At 36.9% G+C, this 20,042-nt stretch overlaps 1 protein-coding gene across 1 annotated transcript in view; it reads right to left on the bottom strand.

Annotated features, from left to right (window-relative positions):
- The window catches only part of noc2l (NOC2-like nucleolar associated transcriptional repressor), a 29,288-nt gene that overhangs the window by 1,861 nt on the left and 7,385 nt on the right, over positions 1-20,042 (bottom strand). The window contains exons 13-17 of the mRNA XM_084099590.1: positions 16,972-17,085; positions 14,189-14,290; positions 13,390-13,533; positions 5,962-6,075; positions 4,823-4,958 (exon numbers count right to left, since the gene is read on the bottom strand). Of these exons, the coding sequence (XP_083955716.1) occupies positions 4,823-4,958; positions 5,962-6,075; positions 13,390-13,533; positions 14,189-14,290; positions 16,972-17,085 (610 nt within the window). The remainder of the gene's footprint in view (positions 1-4,822; positions 4,959-5,961; positions 6,076-13,389; positions 13,534-14,188; positions 14,291-16,971; positions 17,086-20,042) is intronic.

The following is a 20,042-nucleotide window of genomic DNA, read 5'->3' on the forward strand; positions in this document are numbered from 1 at the left end:
CCCATGACTCCTCTGGATCATCCAAATGGTCATTGGCAAACTTAAGACGGGCCTTGACATGTGCTGGTTTAAGCAGGGGAACCTTCCGTGCCATGCATGATTTCAAACCATGACGTCTTAGTGTATTACCAACAGTAACCTTGGAAACGGTGGTCCCAGCTCTTTTCAGGTCATTGACCAGCTCCTCCCGTGTAGTTCTGGGCTGATTTCTCACCTTTCTTAGGATCATTGAGACCCCACGAGGTGAGATCTTGCATGGAGCCCCAGTCCGAGGGAGATTGACAGTCATTGTTTAGCTTCTTCCATTTTCTAATGATTGCTCCAACAGTGGACGTTTTTTCACCAAGCTGCTTGGCAATTTCCCTGTAGCCCTTTCCAGCCTTGTGGAGGTGTACAATTTTGTCTCTAGTGTCTTTGGACAGCTCTTTGGTCTTGGCCATGTTAGTAGTTGGATTCTTACTGATTGTATGGGGTGGACAGGTGTCTTTATGCAGCTAACGACCTCAAACAGGTGCATCTAATTTAGGATAATAAATGGAGTGGAGGTGGACATTTTAAAGGCAGACTAACAGGTCTTTGAGAGTCAGAATTCTAGCTGATAGACAGGTGTTCAAATACTTATTTGCAGCTGTATCATACAAATAAATAGTTAAAAAATCATATATTGTGATTTCTGGATTTCATGGAGGGGTTCATTTCTTGGATTACTTATTTTCCTCACTGTATATATATATATATATATATATATATATATATATATATATATATATATATATATATATATATATATATATATATATATATAATGTATAGTTAACATATATAAATAAATGTTAAACATATAGAATGTTAAACATTTTGCTAAACATATGCATTACATATTCATTATATTTTACTTCACCTGTAAGAGATGTCTATTTAATATAAATATATACTTGTTTTCATGACAGATTCATTTATACACACACACACACACATATATATATATATATATATAAATAAATGAATCTGTCATGAAAACAAGTTATTACAGTTATTACATTGGAGTACAAACAATTATATCGTTGCAAATTTGATATAAAAAACATACAATTTAAATGTTTGCATACAAATGTATATATAAACACTGTATACATTTTTTATTTGATTAATTATAAAATAAATGTTATTTTCACTTTTGGTTCACGGCTAAATTTAAACTTTTACTTCAGTTTCAGTGTTTCTGTAAAAAAAAAAAAAATTATAAAAAAAAAATTGGTGCATCACTAATCAAAGTATGATGAATTGGTCTGCCTCTAAAATCTTTTTTTTTTTTTTTTTACTGACTGACTTCAGAAATCCCTTTCACTTTTTGCTCTGCTAGTGAATACTAAGTGTTATAAAATAACATTTAACATTTTCAAGAAACTTCTGCACATGTGGATTCCCATTAAACACTCAACGAAGCTTGTATAATTTTAGTGTGAGCATTCATCTAGAGACAAGACTACACCACTGACCTACCCATGCTGCTCACGCACAGGTTACCATTTACATGACAAAAATAAAGGCTAGCATCTGACGGCAATTTAGCCTCGCTAATCCAGAGGTGTGTGTGTGGGAGAGTCTCGTGCTCTCTGAAGACGCAAGGTTGAAATCCCTGAGCTTTGAAGTGGGATTTGATACGATGCTGCCTGGGAGGTGAATGGCAGCATAGACACCCTCCACCCTAATTACCCAGAACACACTGGAGCCAGCCAGAGGGGGAGCCGAGCTCAACACCATGCGCACACCTCGCTGCTGAAGAGCGGGCTCATGCATCTTAATATAACCGGTGGACGGCTGACCGTAGAGTTCAGAGAGGGTACAGAAAGTCCACCAGGAGCACGAGGCAAAGACTTTAATGACTGCCTGTGGGGCTGATCAATACTGTGATGATGTAGGAGGGGGAAACAAATCAAAGACACAATCTACATGTTGCTCTCAGCACTGAAAACAGCCTCGACACAGGAACACTGAAGATCAGGGAGTTTACAAAATGAGCAAACACACATTAAGATGGAAGAGCCTCGAGACAAGTCTTTGAGAAAGTCGACAGCATTAAATGTCCTGGCACACTGCAGCGACATCAAAATGACAAACTAACATGACTTAAGAACATTAGTAGGGTAAAAGTAGACAAACCTGGCAGGTGGTGAAGCACATCATAACTTCATAGACAAACAAACCAAAAAGAGTTAAGAGAAGAGAACTACAACAAGCGTGCATTTACAGAAAGAAAAAAAGTTTGTATGAACCGTTTGAAAATTGTTTCTCTTTTCAACTGTGGTGGATGAGTGAATTATTAATATGAATTATTATTATTACATTTTAAAATGTCTGTTTTCTATTGTAATATATTTAAAAATGTAATGTATTCTTGTGATGGTAAATCGAAATTTACAGCATCATCACATGAACTAATATGCTGATTGGTGAAACATTTCTTGTTGAAAACAGTTGTACTGCTTAATATATTTGTGGAAAATATTTCTTAGGACTCTTTGATAAAAAAAAAAAGAAATGTCAAAAGAGCAGTTTAAAATAAATGTAATTACTGTTACCTTTGATCAATTTAATGTGTGTACTTTCTTTAAAACATGCATGAATCATAGAAATCTCTAGAATTTATTTTAATTAAATGTGCATGTGGGGGTTTATAAAACTAACCTGAAGGATATAAAAATATTACCAATGGTGATATTACAACAACAAAAAACACCTAAATTATAATGGACATTCTGTTTTCATGTTTTAAAGTAAATACTGTACACACTAAGCTAACTGTCAGTACATTTTTATTTATATTTGTATTATACTATCCATCAGCAACTGCTTGATGCTAAGGTAACCTGCTTCAAAACAAGCTCCAGCAAAACCAGTCACGTCTTCAACTCATAGTCAGAAGTTGTATTAGCCTAGCATCCGGGGTATGGACACATAAATATTGGTACGCCATACAAATAAAAAAAATAAAAACATTATAAATAGTCTCTTCTTCCTTCCACCTCCACTCTTGTCTTTTCCAGCCCTCTTCTAACTTCTACAGCCACTTACACTGAAACTCTGCCATGTGAATGCCATAAAACAAACTGCAGAAGTGAATTCTTAATCAAAAGTGTGAAAAAGTTAAATATATTTGTTGATTATATTTGTTGGTATATATATTATATATTTGTTGGTTTGGTAAAAAGAGTAGAACAGAACAACAAACCAACAACAAAAAAGGGCTTTTTGTTTGACAATATGCAACCGAGACCACAAATTAATATATTAGAGGTCATGTGACTCTGTTCTCCAGGTCTAAGCGCTGGAGGTATGGGGCCGGTTAAGCCGTGTGGTGAAGGAGCGGCCACTAACATCTTTCCAAGCGAATGTTTTGAATTACAAACCCCCACTGGGATCCAAGTATGCAAAAAAAAAAAGCTTCCTGTAAGAGAGAACAGAGTAAGAGAGTGAGAGACCGACAGAATGAGAGAGAGAGATTTGTAAGGACTCCACACAACGAGCACCAGATGTATAAAAAAAAAGAAAAGAAAAAAACAAAAACTTCCTCTTGCCTCCCACCTCCATGGGACTTTTTCTGCGGCTGTCGGCTCAAGGGCGGGAGGAGTGGGAGAGTGTGGCATGTGTCCGACACATGACCCAGCACACAACTCCAGATATAGAGTTAAAGAGGAGAGGCAAGTGCACGCCTGACAGCTGACCTGCCCTCCACTGAGATCCATTCACACACACAGAGAGAGAGAGAGAGAGAGAGAGAGAGAGAGAGAGAAAGGGGGAGAGAGAGGGAGAGAGAGATTGGAGAGGGAGAGAGAGAGAGGGGGAGAGAGGGGGAGAGAGAGGGAGAGAGAGGGAGAGAGGGGGAGAGGGAGAGAGAGAGAGAGAGAGAGAGAGAGGGAGAGGGAGAGGGAGAGGGAGAGGGAGAGGGAGAAAAAGAGAGATACTGGGCTCATACAACTGAAATGGAACAGATATATATATATATATATATATATATATATATATATATATATATATATATATATATATATATATATATATTTTTTTTTTAATATAAATTATAATATATTATTGTAAATTATTTATTTAATTACTTATTAAAGTATTTAAATTATTATGCATGTAATACAGTTTCGTTTCCTACTGGAAATGTTCCTAAATATTCCATATCAACTGTAAATTAATAAATAAATCAACTTTTCAAAGCCAAAATGAAATCAAAATAGTTTGATTTCTTAATATACATTCCTTAACTTTTTGTGCATGATTCATCTGCACATATTAAAATATAGAAAGAATATTTATCTTTACAATCTTTTGTTATACAAATCTATGTTATTGCTTGCTCCACCTCTAAAACAACGTTCCCCTTCAGCTGACAGCTTCCTCTCTAATCCTGTCATATAGCGACCATGTTTCACAACCAGTTCACAACCAGTAATGAAGAAAATCAAGACCCATCCTACATTTTTTTCTTGCTAAAGATCCCGTTTCACGCAGAAATGCTGCTATAGAGAAGTATAATGGGTTGAGAAGAATATTTAATCAGAGTTCAAATATAAAGTTCAATAGATCTGTTGGGTAAAATTGACTCCTTTACTACTACTAAATTTAATACATTTTGTATTTGTCATCTCTGATAAGAGAATCTTCTGACAGCGCAGTGCAATGGACAGCAGCCTCCCAGTGACAAAGAAAGGCATTACAGGAAAACAAAAATCTTTCCCATTGCACATGTTAGTAAGGTATATACATTAGTTGCAATGAGGGAACAGAGTAGTACATTAACATGAAGCCTTACCTTTGGATTTGAACAGGTCGTCGTCATCATCATCGTCGTCATTATCTGAATCAAAGAGACCCTTGAACTCCTTTTTGTCAGCCTTTTTCTCATCAGCCTTCTTGCGCTTGATTTCAGGGAGATTCAAATCCTCCATCTAAATTACACAGCGATGAGAAAGAGAAAAAAAAGATTAAATCTTTTTAGAGAAAAAAATCTTTAAATACTATCATTAATCAAAAGGGGCAAAAACGTGAACAAAAGCTGCAGATATGACGTTAATGAGAATACGACGTTTTTTTGGGGGTTTGTTTCAGATTTAGTTTAAGATCAAATCTGGTTGAGACATCTACAATTGTTTATGAAAAAAAAAAAAAACACTTTTTTTCTAGTTGTACAATGAGCTATTCTGCGAGTTTCCTTCCATCTCATTAACATCAGATGTCACAAAATGAGCTTCTTTTATCTATAGATATCTTACTAATACAAAGGATTTAAATGTATATATATATAATTATAATATAATAGTGAGAAAATAGAATTCTTAAACAAAAAGGTAATAAATGTGTATTCTCCCCTAAAAACATAATAGGATTTAAGTATGTGTGTGTGTGTGTGTATTGATGGAGGAAGTGGCAGAGGCAGTAGAGGCAGGAGGGAGAGGTAATCAGATCTGAGCGTGGGGACTCGGTGGATCAAAGCCTGGGACGCAGCCCTGAGCGCTATAATACTCTTCCTGTAGCACTAGCCCTGCCGCCTCCTCCGCCAATCTGCCGCTTCCTAGACGCCAACACTCCGCCTGGTGTCATCTCCATTATCTCCCTACGGACATGCTCCAGCTCCACACACATACAAGAACACACACAGTAGGTGCTTTCACAGAACCAGCACTACAGTTTTCACAAAGATGATCACAACTGTGTGTTTAAATTTTAAGACTAGCATTAAAATAGCACTGGGCTAAACAGCTGTCTCGATATATATATAATCAAAATGATATGATTCTTTCTGAGGATCAAACTAAAGCATTGTACTGCGGCTCCCACTGGTGAAAGATGAGTGTACAGCCCCGATCCGTCTAAATCCAGCTTACGCTGAAAAGTGTGGTTTGGATTATTTTGGTCTAATGGTAATAATTGCTGTGGATTTGCCATTTTTACCCTTTCTTTCCCAGAGATCTCCAGCTGAATCTCCTTTTCACGAAGTTTCTTCCACTGGCTGTAATATTTAGTGATGGGAGTGCCTTCCTCTGCTACTTGTTTCTCCCAGGCTGCCTGTAAACACACCAAAATAAAAACACACAACAAATGTTCATATGTTGTGCATATTCACCCATAGGAGAGCTAAACAAAAGGGATCTGAATACACATTCAACACAAAATAAAGCCATAAACTTACAGCCTACAATTATAAGACATGACAAGTACACACAGGCCTCTTCTGTTATTGTGGATCAATCACCCCCTAAAAAACTGAAAGTTTGTAGGGTCTATCACTACACCCTAAAGTAATATTAATAAAGAATCAAGCCAATCGTAGTAATTTTCAAAAACTGAAGTGGACCACGCTTTCAAAAAGAAAAGATAAGTGGCTCGCAGGAGGATAAAGGGGCAGGGGTATAAGAGAGTGAATCTCCGCCAGTCTTTCCTTAAAGGTCTTTGTGGATGATATTGATCAGGTAAAATGAGATTAGTTGACCTCCAAATCCAATAGACCATAATAAATCTCAACTTCAGTCTACAGTTAGCTAAACTTATTTATAACAATTTGCATCAGTTTGTAGAGTAGTGAAAATGACCAAAGCTACAAAAAGGCGCAATATACAACAGACGCTAACAAAGCTAACAGATGTGTACATGACCAGCAAGGCTAAGCTCTATGGCAAACTGGGGGCTTCATCCTTTGAAGCATCTGTTCAATAACTGCTGTGCACATTCTGGAAAGAAATCCTGATGCGATCACTTGGCGCACTACGGTACTGAGGCTAAAATGAACTGCAAGAAATCACGATGCATTGTTTTAGCCATTGCAATGGTTAGAATGCCATTCAAGTGGGTGACAGTTTAATAGTGTTGATATGTCATATAAGCATAATAATAATAAATAAAATAGCTGGGCATATAGTGTCTATGTTGCTCAATATTAACTTATGTACTAGTAAAATAAATATGTAAATCTTTGTATGTATCATGACGGATGAAAAAAATGTAAATGTAAATAAATATAAATTAAAACTATTTACACATAAAAGTAAAAAAAAAAAAAAAGACAAGCACATTAGAAAATCACTAAAAACTAAATTAAAACTAAAAAAGCTAATTCAAAATATGAATAAAAAACTAATGGCAGTATATGAATAAATAATGGAATATAAATAATACTAACATAACATTAGAAAGGTGGGTAGGTATTATATTGGTATAATATAGGTAGGTAGATATTTAACCTCTGTGTGAAGTGTGTCATAGTGTGATAGTATTAGAGCTGTTGAAGGCACTGGCACGACCCACAGGGACAGATATTTGTTTGTTGGACTAATCCGTGGGGCAAGCGGCTTTATGCAGCTGTGCTGGCGGCAGTGCCGGGTGAGAAGTTTGCCATGCCACCCTCGTTACTAAAGGACATCTTTCCTGCTGGCCAGAGCCCGGCGACAGACGCACCCCGGCGTGGTGCCATGCTGTCTGCATGCTCTGCCCTACTGCATCTCTCCCTACAGCTCAACATTACACAGAGGAGAGAAAAACCCGTCCACCCCTCCTGCATTTCAGTCTTAAATGCCCTTAAATATTTATCAGAAGCATGAGTCGTTCCAGAGACAGCAAGGGGCGGGGAGGACAGATGAACGGGCTGTGCATCGGCAGGGGTGACAAATGAGAGCGGAGATGGAGATGAATGGAGCAGAGATCTCGCCCCAGAGAGGAAGCAACTTCTCACCTTCTTTCACAACCTTCACCCCTGCCGCCCCCTCATTTTTTTTCTCCCCACCAACTTTGTCATTATCATCCCAGTCAGCACCAGGGTTTTTATTGTTAACTGAAATGGTTATGAAGACAAAAAATATCACAAAAAAAAAAAGGAAAAAAAGGACAAATGTACACTACAATATAAAGAAAAACTAAATAGAATTACAAAGAAAATGTATTTTATATTGCCAATTTAATTTATATTTTTAATTCCAATCAATGTCAGATGGTCTGATCTAATTTATTGTGCCAAAAATAGATGCAAAATCAAACAGGAGGGCGGGCATCTGATTGACATGTATATAACAAACAAAATAGTTCATTTTCTGTATGCGATGTTTAGCGACTGAAATCTGAAATGGATTACAATGATATACGTTAATCAAATGAATGCATATTTTGTATTAAATTTGAATTACCTGTTTATAGAATTACTAATAAATTATAAAATAATTTAGATGCTAGGGTTAGGTGCTCAAGATGGCGCCTGTGAGCTTCGGTGATGCGAGTGTGCGCACATTTACTTCCGCTCATACTCTTCCGGTCTTAGCGACGTTCGCATTTACTGTAAAGACAAACTTATAAATTAAACTTGGCTAGGTATAAAAATAATAATAATGAAAAAAAGTTTAATAAAGAGAAGGTTGTGGTCTATCAGATTCTTGTATTATTGTGTACCTCTGGGCGGTAATCACAGATTACCTCATCGAGATACACTGAGATTAACTTTCATTCTTTCTCCTGTTGATTCTGCAGTTCAGGTTCAGTGGTTAGTGATAATCCACAGGGATTGCATTCAAACAAAACCCTCAAGTGTATAATATACATGTCCTGATTTTGTTCTGACTGCCGTGGGACTAAATGGCTCAAAACTGACTTCTCTTTCTGCGTGGAACAATGCTCTACCCTAATCAAGATTAAATGTTTATTATTTAATATGTAATTGAATTATTATAGGTTTGCATACAATATGTTCAGTGTTTGTATTTCAGCTGTGCACTTCTATTAATTTTGTGAGACGAGTAAAGAAAGTGCATCTGTTGCATAAATCATTGTCTGTCTGGTGTCTGGTGTCTATTGTCTAACTCTTATTTTTACTTAGCTATATTGAAAACTGTTTGTGTTAAGTTTAGCAAACGTGTGAAAGTTTACAGGATATGTTTTGCAAACAACTCTCTAATCAAGGCTATTCCTGTTGTAAGCTTTCATTTGAGTAGTCTGTTTGTTACATATTTCTGATCCAGGTAGGCTACAGGTTTCCAGTGTATGGGTATAATCATTTAAGATATATATTGTTTTTACTTATGCCAGTTAAAATGTCACAACAAGTGCATGTTATACTAATATTTTTGAGAAATAAAATATTTCTTGATGGGTGTGGATGCGTAGATAACTGATGGGTCTGTATAATGTCTGACCTTGGTTTTACACAAATTCCACCCCGTTTCCAAAACTCATTAGTTTGAACTTCCTAAGGCTGACAAACTGGTTAAAACTTTTGTAAGACTGTTCACCGCTCCTTCGGAAAATTAACCATGGTTTTGTGATCGATTACTGCTTTGTATTACCTTAGTTTTCCGACAAATATCACGATTAAATGGAGGATAACATTGTATCTATAATGTATACGAAAATTACAGTCTGAAATGTCCTATGAAATCCATGCTTGCAAAGTATTTGCATGAAATCCGTTCTGCACATCTCGTTCTCCTCTTGTTCGTTAACATTGTCAGGGTCTGAATTAGGCTTGAATTGGTTTGAAATTGACGCCATCCTCAATATTTACACTAGAGAAGAACTCACAGTTATGGAGAGGTGGGACATTTCCCGAACACACGCAAAGCACTGCCAATCACAACACACTGGGCCAGCTAACCAATCACAGCACATTTCGTATTTCGGAAAGAGGGACTTCATCGAAATCAGCGTGTTCCGAGCCAGACCGGGGAGAGAGGTGCTGCAATAATGTAAAATATGAGAAAAATAATGTGTATTTTGAACAATCAAGCATGAAAACATATAGTACACCCCAAAAACAAAATCAAGACTTCGTAAAAGGGCATAGGCTAATAGTACCCTTATAAGTCATTCACCTGACTTTCTCCATTCTCATTCTCCAGCTCTCTGCATTGGCATCAGGTGAAACTAGAAGTGGCTATGCACACACTTGCTAGATCGGAATTACATTAATCCCATTATATCTGAAACTGAAATTAATTTTCCAAAAAAATAAAAGATTTATGCACAATGAAAACTAACTAAAAGCTAAAACTGAAAAAATAATAATAATAATAATAATAATAATAATAATAATATTATATATATATATATATATATATATATATATATATATATATATATATATATATATATATATATATATATATATATATATATATATATATATAAAGGGTGGTCCTTATTTTTAAAGTCTCCAATTGTCATGCTCTTAACCCTTCAAATTGTTCTTTTATATAAGAAAATACAGCATGCCAATTTTTATGGCAGTAACATAATTACTGGTAGCTCAATAGCTTTAAACTTTGAGATTTTGATGACTTTCGTAAAAACAGATCATTTGAATTGGTATTGTACCTGGCTAGTAAAATTCCAAAAAAATCTCCATAAAAGCATCTAATGCACCATATATTCCTAAATATGTATTTTAGATACATATCTCAGTTTACTTATTGTAGAAACTAAATCCAAATTAATCCATCCATGACCCGGTTTAGCAGAATTACCTTTCCTGGTGGAATCAATACATATTTCTATTGATGATCACCTTGGTTACTGTTTGGGTTTAGAGCACATTTTTTGGTTAAAAAAATTACATTACGTTCCTTGAAATTGACGCGGAACTTTGGCCGAATCAAGCAGATTATCAGGAGGCACAGGCAACCATACATGCAATGAAAGTAGTCAATGATCACGCCGAGAGAGGAGTGGCTCTGATTCAAAAATACAATGGCTCTCTCACACACTCTGAAGAACAATTGCAGTTTCTCCTTCATGTGGTGGAAGATCACCGACCGATCTATCCAGACTGCAAAAAGTCAACACTGGCTGCTGATCATCAGAAATGAGGGATTGTTGAAAACTTTGTGCTTTTTTTGAGAATGTTGTCATTGTTGTCATGTCAGTGTTGCTCTGATTTCAATAAAATGTAGTTCATTTGCAGCAACTTTTAATATTACTTGCATATCACAGTAACGCCACACAGCTTAACATAGGCAATCTTCTACATGATTGAGCAACCTCTAAATATCATTTTTTTGTCAACATTTTTGCATATTTCTAATTTTGAAGTTAAAAGGAACAGTTTAAGAGGTTAAGACACTAACATTTTGCAAAAAAAATAAAAAATTGGACTTGATAAGGACCAACCTAATATATATATATATATATATATAGTGACATTCTCAAAACTACAAACATAAACAGCTAGCACAAAGTCTGCTCCAATCTGCTACTGGATTGACGTTACCAGACGCTCACAAACAAAGCACTTAATGTCTGCTCGTCCTCCTCAGAGTCTCTCGCTGAGAGAAATGGCATTAGAAAGCTTTCCGCTCCATTACTTTCATCTGCTCTCATATCCGCCACCGACCCAGCATCACGCTACGGTAGTAATAGTACTCTGTGCCACGGTGGCCACGTGTGTCTGTCTGAGGACCTGTGACTGCACTTCCTGACCTGCAGGTGGTGTGGTCAACTAGGCCTCAGGCCAACCGCCACATGTTGTTTTCAACTGGCCACAGCAACACACACTCAGATGTGTTCACACGTAAACACGCAGGGCTCTGAACACGCAAACACAGACGAAGACTGTGGGTGACCAGCAGTCACCTGCGGGGGGACGGAAGGCAGGGTGGTGTTTGAGGTGGGTGGAAAGAAGAGGAACTGCAGGGATAACAGTCCGCTTTTACAACTAAAATAAACATCGGACTGCCATGTCTGGTCCCACAGCTCACAAATGTCTGACTAGAAGTGCTGTTACGGTCATTGTGTAATTGGAAAAAAAAACTTAGAAAGGAGAAAAAAAACTTCCTTGGCTTGAAAGAATTTGTCAAAACAAATGGATAAAAAAATAAAAAAACACTCATTCAATGGGTGCTAAAGTAGTTAAAGGGATAGTTCAATCATTTATACACCCTCAAGTTGTTCCACACCAGTTGTTCCAATGTTTTGCCGAACACAGAAGATGATGTTTTGAAGAATCTGGGTAACCAAACAGAGTTCCATTGAATAGAAAAAAATACTACGGAAGTCAATGGCTATGTCAACATTCTTCAATATATCTTCTTCTGTGTTCAGAAGAAAGAATAACATACAGGTTTGGAACAACTAAATAATAATAGAATTATTATTTTTGGGTGAACTATCCCTTACATCACTTGCCCACCGCGGCATCGCCCCCCACCATTTTTGTAGTAATAAAAAATCATTTAGTTCAGTTAGAGAACAGACACTACACTAAAAACATCTATTTGGCAATGTTTTGGATTTAAACCCAATTCTAACAGGGAACCTGCAAAGGATTAGATGTGTTTTTCATGAAGAATAATAGTGAACCCATCATTTAAGCAATTGCCGCCCCCGAATTGAAGCCAATTCAAAAGCGAAAGTAAAATGCTCACGGCTGCACTGGCATTCATTACAGTGCGAGTCCACTGGCATGGAGCATTTTCAGTTCACTTCATTAATTGAAAACACTCGCTCTGCTTATTAGCGATTTAAAAGCAAGGTGCAAAAGAGGGAAAGATTTCATCACTGTCACATCCCTAATAGACAGCAAATGTACAAAAATGTAAATGTATAAAAATTACTAATGCAGAAGCAAATCTATACTTTATTTTAAGGTGATGTAGTTACACGTTACTACATGTACTTACCATAGTAATAACAGTAAATTCTGCTTAATTACAAGAAACCAGCCCTAAACCAAACCCTAACCGTAACTATTTTGAAAGTACTTGTAGTTCATTTATATTAGTCAGTACTTATTCGAGAAAGTACAATGTAACTACATGACCTTAAAATAAAAGTAACCGATTAAAGTTTTAAATATGAAAATGATTATTTGAATCAAAATTATGAATTTTATTATTGTGAAATATAACAATATAATATAATATAATATAATATAATATAATATAATATAATATAATATAATATAATATAATAAAAAAAATTTGATATGTATATAGTATATTATGAATATAATATATAAAACATTTAGGTAGAATTATCTATATGCAAAAGTTTAGGCTAAGACACAAAACACTCATCTACAGTGATGGGAACTTTAAAGTGAACAAAAAAAAGGTGAAAATAATGTAGGGCGGGACTTATTTTTATCAATTAGGATTTTACTGGTTTCTGATTGTTCAACATTTACATTAATGTTTTTTTTTTTTTCCTTTACATGGTATTTCTGATACAAGGCCTACATTTTACTAATGGAATATATGATAGCTGTCGATTAAATTATAGCTTTATCTTGCATAAGGCCAGGTACATGTAATAAGAAAGTAAATTAATCCATTTTGAATTTACGTCGACTTCAACAAATGTTCGGTCTGTTCCTGGTATAAAATGACACACGCAATCTCTTGTACTCACCACAGCTGTGACATCAGCAACGCCAAACGCAGCTTTCTGCCTTCGTCCTGTGATGTGGTTGCAGTTCTCCTGTATCTTCTCCAGCAGCTGGCGCATCGGCTTGCAGTAATTGGCCACTTTGCATTCCTTCAAGAACGCTTTCAGCTGAGACCAACAAGAGAGAGACAGAGGGAGAAAGAGCAAACAATTAAAATATCATAAAAATGATGTGAATATTATGGAGCCACATGCAGATAGAATTTCTAACTATCCTCAAATAATTCATATAGTTCTAATAACTCTCTGTGTAGATTCAATTGTTCAATGTTTATCTTAAATCTGGAATTCAAATTCTGCCAATGAAAAGTACGGAAGAACCGGGAGTGGATATTATAAATAAACCCGACTGGGCCAAAAAGAATAAATACTCAAAACCGGATTTTTAAACATCAGTGAGGAGAGCTTGGTTTTGGCCAGAGCAGAGGATGTGGCCAGAGTGTGTGAGAGAGAGAGGGGGCTGAAAGAAGTAATGGTGAAAGAAGTGTGTTTGTGTACTGTGTTAGTGTGAACACTGCAGTGTAAGTGTATGCTGTGTTGCTAGTGTAAGTATTGGGATGTGTATGTTAGGGTGTGAGGACTGAAGAAGCTGGACTACAGCCTGTAAATAAGTTTGTATGTGTGATCTGATCTGTGAGAATGAGAACCATTAAATACAACTGGTGTACAAGCTCCATAACTTTCACTTATTATGACTTGTTGCTGATGTGGTAACTGTTAGAAAGAAAAGTGAAAGAGTGAAAGCATTTGTCCAGAACAGTACCTGAACGATAGCAGGCAGGGCCAGCTCAGGAAAGCCAATGGCACAGGCCTGAGTGTGGAAGTACTCCAAAATGAGGTCATACAACTGATCCATTAGACCATCCTGGAACAGTGAAAACACGTAGACATTCAAAACTCAGCACATGAGATGCATTCTCAGACCAGAAACATACCGTTGCTGTCGGGTGGATTAGTTACAGGTTTGTGATGGTAGGGAACAGAGGCAGTGTTTTTTTCCCATCTTATGAAAAGTAGAGTTTTTGGAGTTTTTAACCGTGGAGATACAAGGTTACCACCCGACAGCGACGATATCCTAATGTCGTCCTAATGTGTAACTCAGGGTTTAGCTAACTTACTTAGCAAGACTGTCTGCTAAGGGCTGTTCATACAGAATGCATTTTTGCATTCAACTGTATGGACATGTTTGACAATTCATCTCACATCTTTTGTAGCGACATGGTGTTCTAAAAACACGGCGTTCAAGTTATAATAAGTTATATAAGTTCACCTTTTAAAACAATGTGTCTCAAGACCTTGCTTTTTTTTAAATGGACTGAAAAAAGCACTGATGGATGTGCACTTACAAGTGAAAAAGAACATTTTTTTAAAGAAAACAGTTAACGCTTATGTCCATAACAGGCTCTCTTGTGGCAATACTTACAATGTAATGCATACTTGCACAATGTCGAATTTGGTTAGCTGGGACTGTCTGCGTTCACATACTTGGAGTGTTTTAGGCCTTCCGTTTTGCTCATTATTTATAGTTGGATTATGTACACAGGCAAGAAACATCTTCGCAGAGCATGTTGGATGTTGCAGGCAGTTGTGCTGCTTAATATTTTTGTGGAAACAGTGATACACTTTTTTGGATTCTTTGATGAATAGAAAGTTCAAAGTAACAGCATTAATTTGAAATAGAAATCTTTTGTGACATTATAAATGTCTTTACTGTCACTTTTGATCAATTGAATACGTCCTTGCTGAATAAAAATCTTACTGTCCCCAAACTTTTGAATGGTAGTGTAAATGTAACTATTTTAATGGATAACAATTTGACATGTCAAAATGAGGAAAAAAGCCCCAAAACAAAAATTTAAATAGTCATAGTAGTAGTAGCCTAGTGTCCCTGAGGAGGTTACATACATGTCTATCAGTCAATCAGTTTTCCCTACACAAAAATGGCTGCCCCCCACAAAGTATTCACACCTCTACTCAACACCTGGCATAAAAGCATTCACACTAATCCTGACCCGGTTTAGGGCAGGGATCAGACCTAAATCCCTTGCCCTACCTAAAATTTACAGCCTCAGCCCTCACAAACACATTCCTCCGCAATGGAAATGGGAAAGCCCTGCTCGTAACTGCCCTTACTAGTTGGGAAATATTTAAGATTTAGTAAGTCAGACAGAGATCCCAGACAGCAAGGGTGGAGCGGCGTCTCAGGGGGCCTGTGGCTGCGGTGTCTTGGCCTGGGTGTATGTACTGGAAAGCTTCCCCGTGCCAACCAGGAGAGCAGGATAATCCCTGCAGCTTGTGTGGCAATCCTCTTGGCAGCGACACAGCGCGCGGCGCTTTAGCCTGTGTAGCAGCGTGTTCGGGCTTTCATCTCCTAACCTCAATCCAGTTACAGCCAGTCAGCATGAACACATGACAGGCTCTCAGCCCAGGAGGAGGGGCCATCTTTATCCAGTCCTTTATCTGATGCATTTATGTTGTGGTTTTTGGTTTCATTTTAATGTCATTTTTGCTCAATATTTTGGATTTATTGTACTGTTAGGGCTAGGTACCAATTTTTTTTTAATAGAAATTAATATTTCAATTCAGCAAGGCGGCAGTAAATTGATCAAAAGTGACAGTAAAGACATTAAAGACAAGATTTAAAATAAATGCTGTTCTTTTGAACTTCTATTCATCAAAGAATCCTGAAAAAATATTACGCATTTAAAGGGGTACTTCACTACTGGCAAAATGGGCTTTCAATACAACTTGGCTGCCTTTATCGTAGAAATGTAAAAAAAAAAAAAAGGAAAGAAAACAACTTCAACACCCATAATGCACTGGGCATGTTGCCATCTAAGGCCACTCCCAGTCTGCTATGGTTACGGTTACCAGAGTCAAATACTGCCTTGCTTTAGTAGGAAATACTTCTTAGTAAACTTTTAATCATAATGGCACTGACTTGTATTGTTCCTGGATGCAAGAGTTCAAAGAGTAAACATTTAACAAGAGTAAGTTCCTTTCAGTTTCCAGTGAAGAATCCAACACGTTGTAGGCTGTGGCTAAATGATGCAAAGAATAGTAAATACGGAGAGAACGCCGCAAAGGGAAATCTGTTTGTTGAACATTTTAAACTGGAAGACTACACAAACACATTCTACATCCGAAATCGTGTACTGTCTGAGTAGGTACTACGTTTGAATTTACTTTGCGACTGTTACAAAGTATGTTCTATGTAGTATGAATATGGTTGGTATGAATGAAATTCGGACGTACTACATACACCATGTTGTTACTGTCATGAGACCAACCAGCGTCAGTTGAGTCGCTTCACTTGTGTGAAAATGTAATATTGTAATATATAATGTAATGATTTTACTTCATTTTGATCAAATAAATGCAGACTTTGTAAGCATAACATACTTCTTTCAAAATGAGATCTTCCAAAATTTGATGGGTACTAAAAAACCCTAAGGAATATGCATTTATTTGTGTAAGTTATACAGTGAAAATGTTCACTATGAATGTATGAAGGTCTGAAACTCAAATATGTACAGGATGTGTCACCTTATAAGCCTTTTCTTGGAGATTGGTCTTGCTGAGTTTGAGGATCACTGCAAAATTGATGGGCTTTACACTCATGCGGCCTGGTTTCTTATTGAAGTCTTCCTGTTGGAGGATCTGAGGGGAAGAGTGAACAAACAGATACATCAGAGCACTCCATCACAGACACACGTGCACAGAAACACACAAAGAACACTACAGCAGTAACCCACTGATTATTCAGACAAACACAAACTAGAGAATTACTCAAGGGCTTATAGTAATAATTTAAAGTATAAAATCTAACTCGGGTGTCTAACTCAGACGAGTGTTGGAGAAGTTACTCTGATACAAACTGCAAGCATCCCAAGCAACAAGTTACTCAAAGTAATTACACCCCCTTGCAACCTTTGCCAACTACACTTATGCTAACTACCAACCAATACATACAGATGACCTGTTACTTCATTAACTGGGTAGATACAGATACAAGAGTAGATCAGAAGTAAAAGTATTGAGGAAATTATATTAATGATTACCATTACCATTATTTTTTTACAAGAGATACAAGAATATAAAGATAAACCTGAAGCACAAACATATATATATACTGTGTGTATGTATGTATATATGTGTGTGTATATATATACACACACACACACACACATATATAGCTCACACACATGTGTGATGGTGGGATCAGATCTCTATGTGGAGCACCGGCTGTTGTCACCACATTTTTTAAAAATGTTTTTACAAGAAATACAAAAAGAATATAAAGATAAACCTGTGTGTGTGTGTGCGTATATATATATATATGTGTGTGTGTGTGTGTATGTATGTATATATATACACTATATATATATAGTCAATGATGGTGAGATCAGATCTCTGTGTGGAGCACCGGCTGTTGTCAGACTCCTTGTGCATACAAAAATCTCTCTGGATTATTAAAATTAACAATAAAACTCTGGGTTATTACAATTAAACTGATATTTCCTAATGACACACTACAGCAAAATATATAAATAACTGGCTTAAAACCATTTATTTTGGTGAAAATTCAAATGTGCCCAAGACTTCGCACAGTACTGTTTATATATCAGTATAAATGAAGCGATTTCAGGCCAATGTTTTTATTTTGTATATAAAATAATGAGCAGATGAGCACAATTTATAGGGTAAAAGATATCAAACAGGGTAACAATGTTAACATAAGTTAACGCTAAATACTGAATTTCCACTGAACAAAACTAAGTGCACCCTGTGAGAACTGCAAGGACTCAATTTTTAAATTTACATCACCATTCAAAAGTTTACACTATTTAAAACAATTTTTTGAAATAAATAAATACTTCTATTAAGCAAGGATGCATTAAATTGATCAAAAGTCACAGTAAAGACTTTTATAACATTATCACTGTTTTCACAGACATTTCAAGCATCACAACTGTTTTCAACATTGATAATAATAATAATACATCTTGAGCAGCAAATCAGACTATTATAATGATTTCTGAAGGATTGTGACACTGAAGATGGAGTGTTCAGAGATAAATATATGCTAATATAGAAAACAATAATTAAAAAAAATATATATTTCACAATATTACTGTTTTACTGTATTTTTGAAAAAATAAATGCAGACTTGGTGAGCATAAGAGACTTATTGTTATTGTATATACTTATTGTTATACAACAAAAACGTTTGATTTTGAACAGTAGTGTACATGAACACTCTGAATGAACTGATTCATTAAAATGTATTCGATTTACCAATTTTTTAAATACTAAATTAACTTGCCCATAAAGCTGGAAGTGCAAAATAATGTTACCAAAACCTGCTATTTAGTAAAAGTAACTGGTTTGCTTTTAATTATTATAAAATTATTTCCAATATTCATTTGCAAACAACAAACTAGAATGAATACTTTTCGCCATACTTTTTCCACAACTAATGATTGAAACACGCTGTCACACCTGCAAACAGTGAGGCCGCATAGGTTCACTGCATAGCAGTGAGGTACGCATAACCATGGTACATGGTTGTGACTTCTCGCATGTCTATCTCTGTGCTTCCGCATTTGAGAGCAGTTGAAAGTGCTTGACGAGGTCATCTAAACCAGCTAGATGTGTGTATGTGCTCATGGACAAACAACGGATGTGGTGTCGCCTGCGGGACACAGGAGGAAGTGGTGGCGCATGGTCCTAACCTGATACGCACAGGGGCTACTGCAACAGGAAGCTCAAAATCATAGAGCTCTGATAAAATGAGAGAGAGAAAGAGCGGGAAGAGAGAAAAATAAAGAGAGATGCCCTACTCTACATCACTGTGCGCCTACTTTTAACAAGAGTGCGAAAACAGGAAGTGGACTACATCACAAATAAACACAGGGAGCAAGAAGGGGGTCGGTGGGAGTCGCCACACTGACAGAGGATGTGGTCTGCGCAACACATTTGAGAGCTGAGTGAGAACCACAGACCTCCCTCATGCGCGCACACACACACACACGTACACGTACTCTCTTCCCCCCCAGGCTTTATCGCAGTATGGTCAGGACTGGTGGGAGATCGCAGCCAAGCAGTGACCACCCCCCATCCCCCATCCCTCCCTTCCGTTGGTCTCGGCTGCTGTCGCCTCCACGCTTCTATTCTCACAACAGCTGTCACCGCAGGGGCCCACGCCAGCCACACACAAACACACATGTTTTGTCACCCGCCTCACACTGTGGAAAATGTTGACAGTTTGTGACCTCTACTTCTCCCAAAAACGAAGACGTGCAGCGTTCGCACACATTAGGATGCGCATTCATGCAGACCGCACACTCTGATCTCTGCTGTCTTGTCTTTTAGTCTTTAATTTAAAGGTTGTCGACCGTTTAGGTAGCTTGTCTTGTCCTACTACTTGGTTTTTCAATAGTGACTAGTCCGTGGGTCTTTTGAATAATTAGGCTTCACCAGAGTCCAACTAGGTGCAATATTAGGGAGTTTCCATATTGCACAGATATTTGTGTTTAAAAATCAGATACATTCCATTTTCTGTTAACAACCCACAATAGTGCTGTAATCTGACAGATTTAGAAGATTGAGGCTGG

Source organism: Abramis brama (assembly GCF_963993115.1).
Source record: "Abramis brama genome assembly, chromosome: 22".
NCBI classification, from domain to species: domain Eukaryota; kingdom Metazoa; phylum Chordata; class Actinopteri; order Cypriniformes; family Leuciscidae; genus Abramis; species Abramis brama.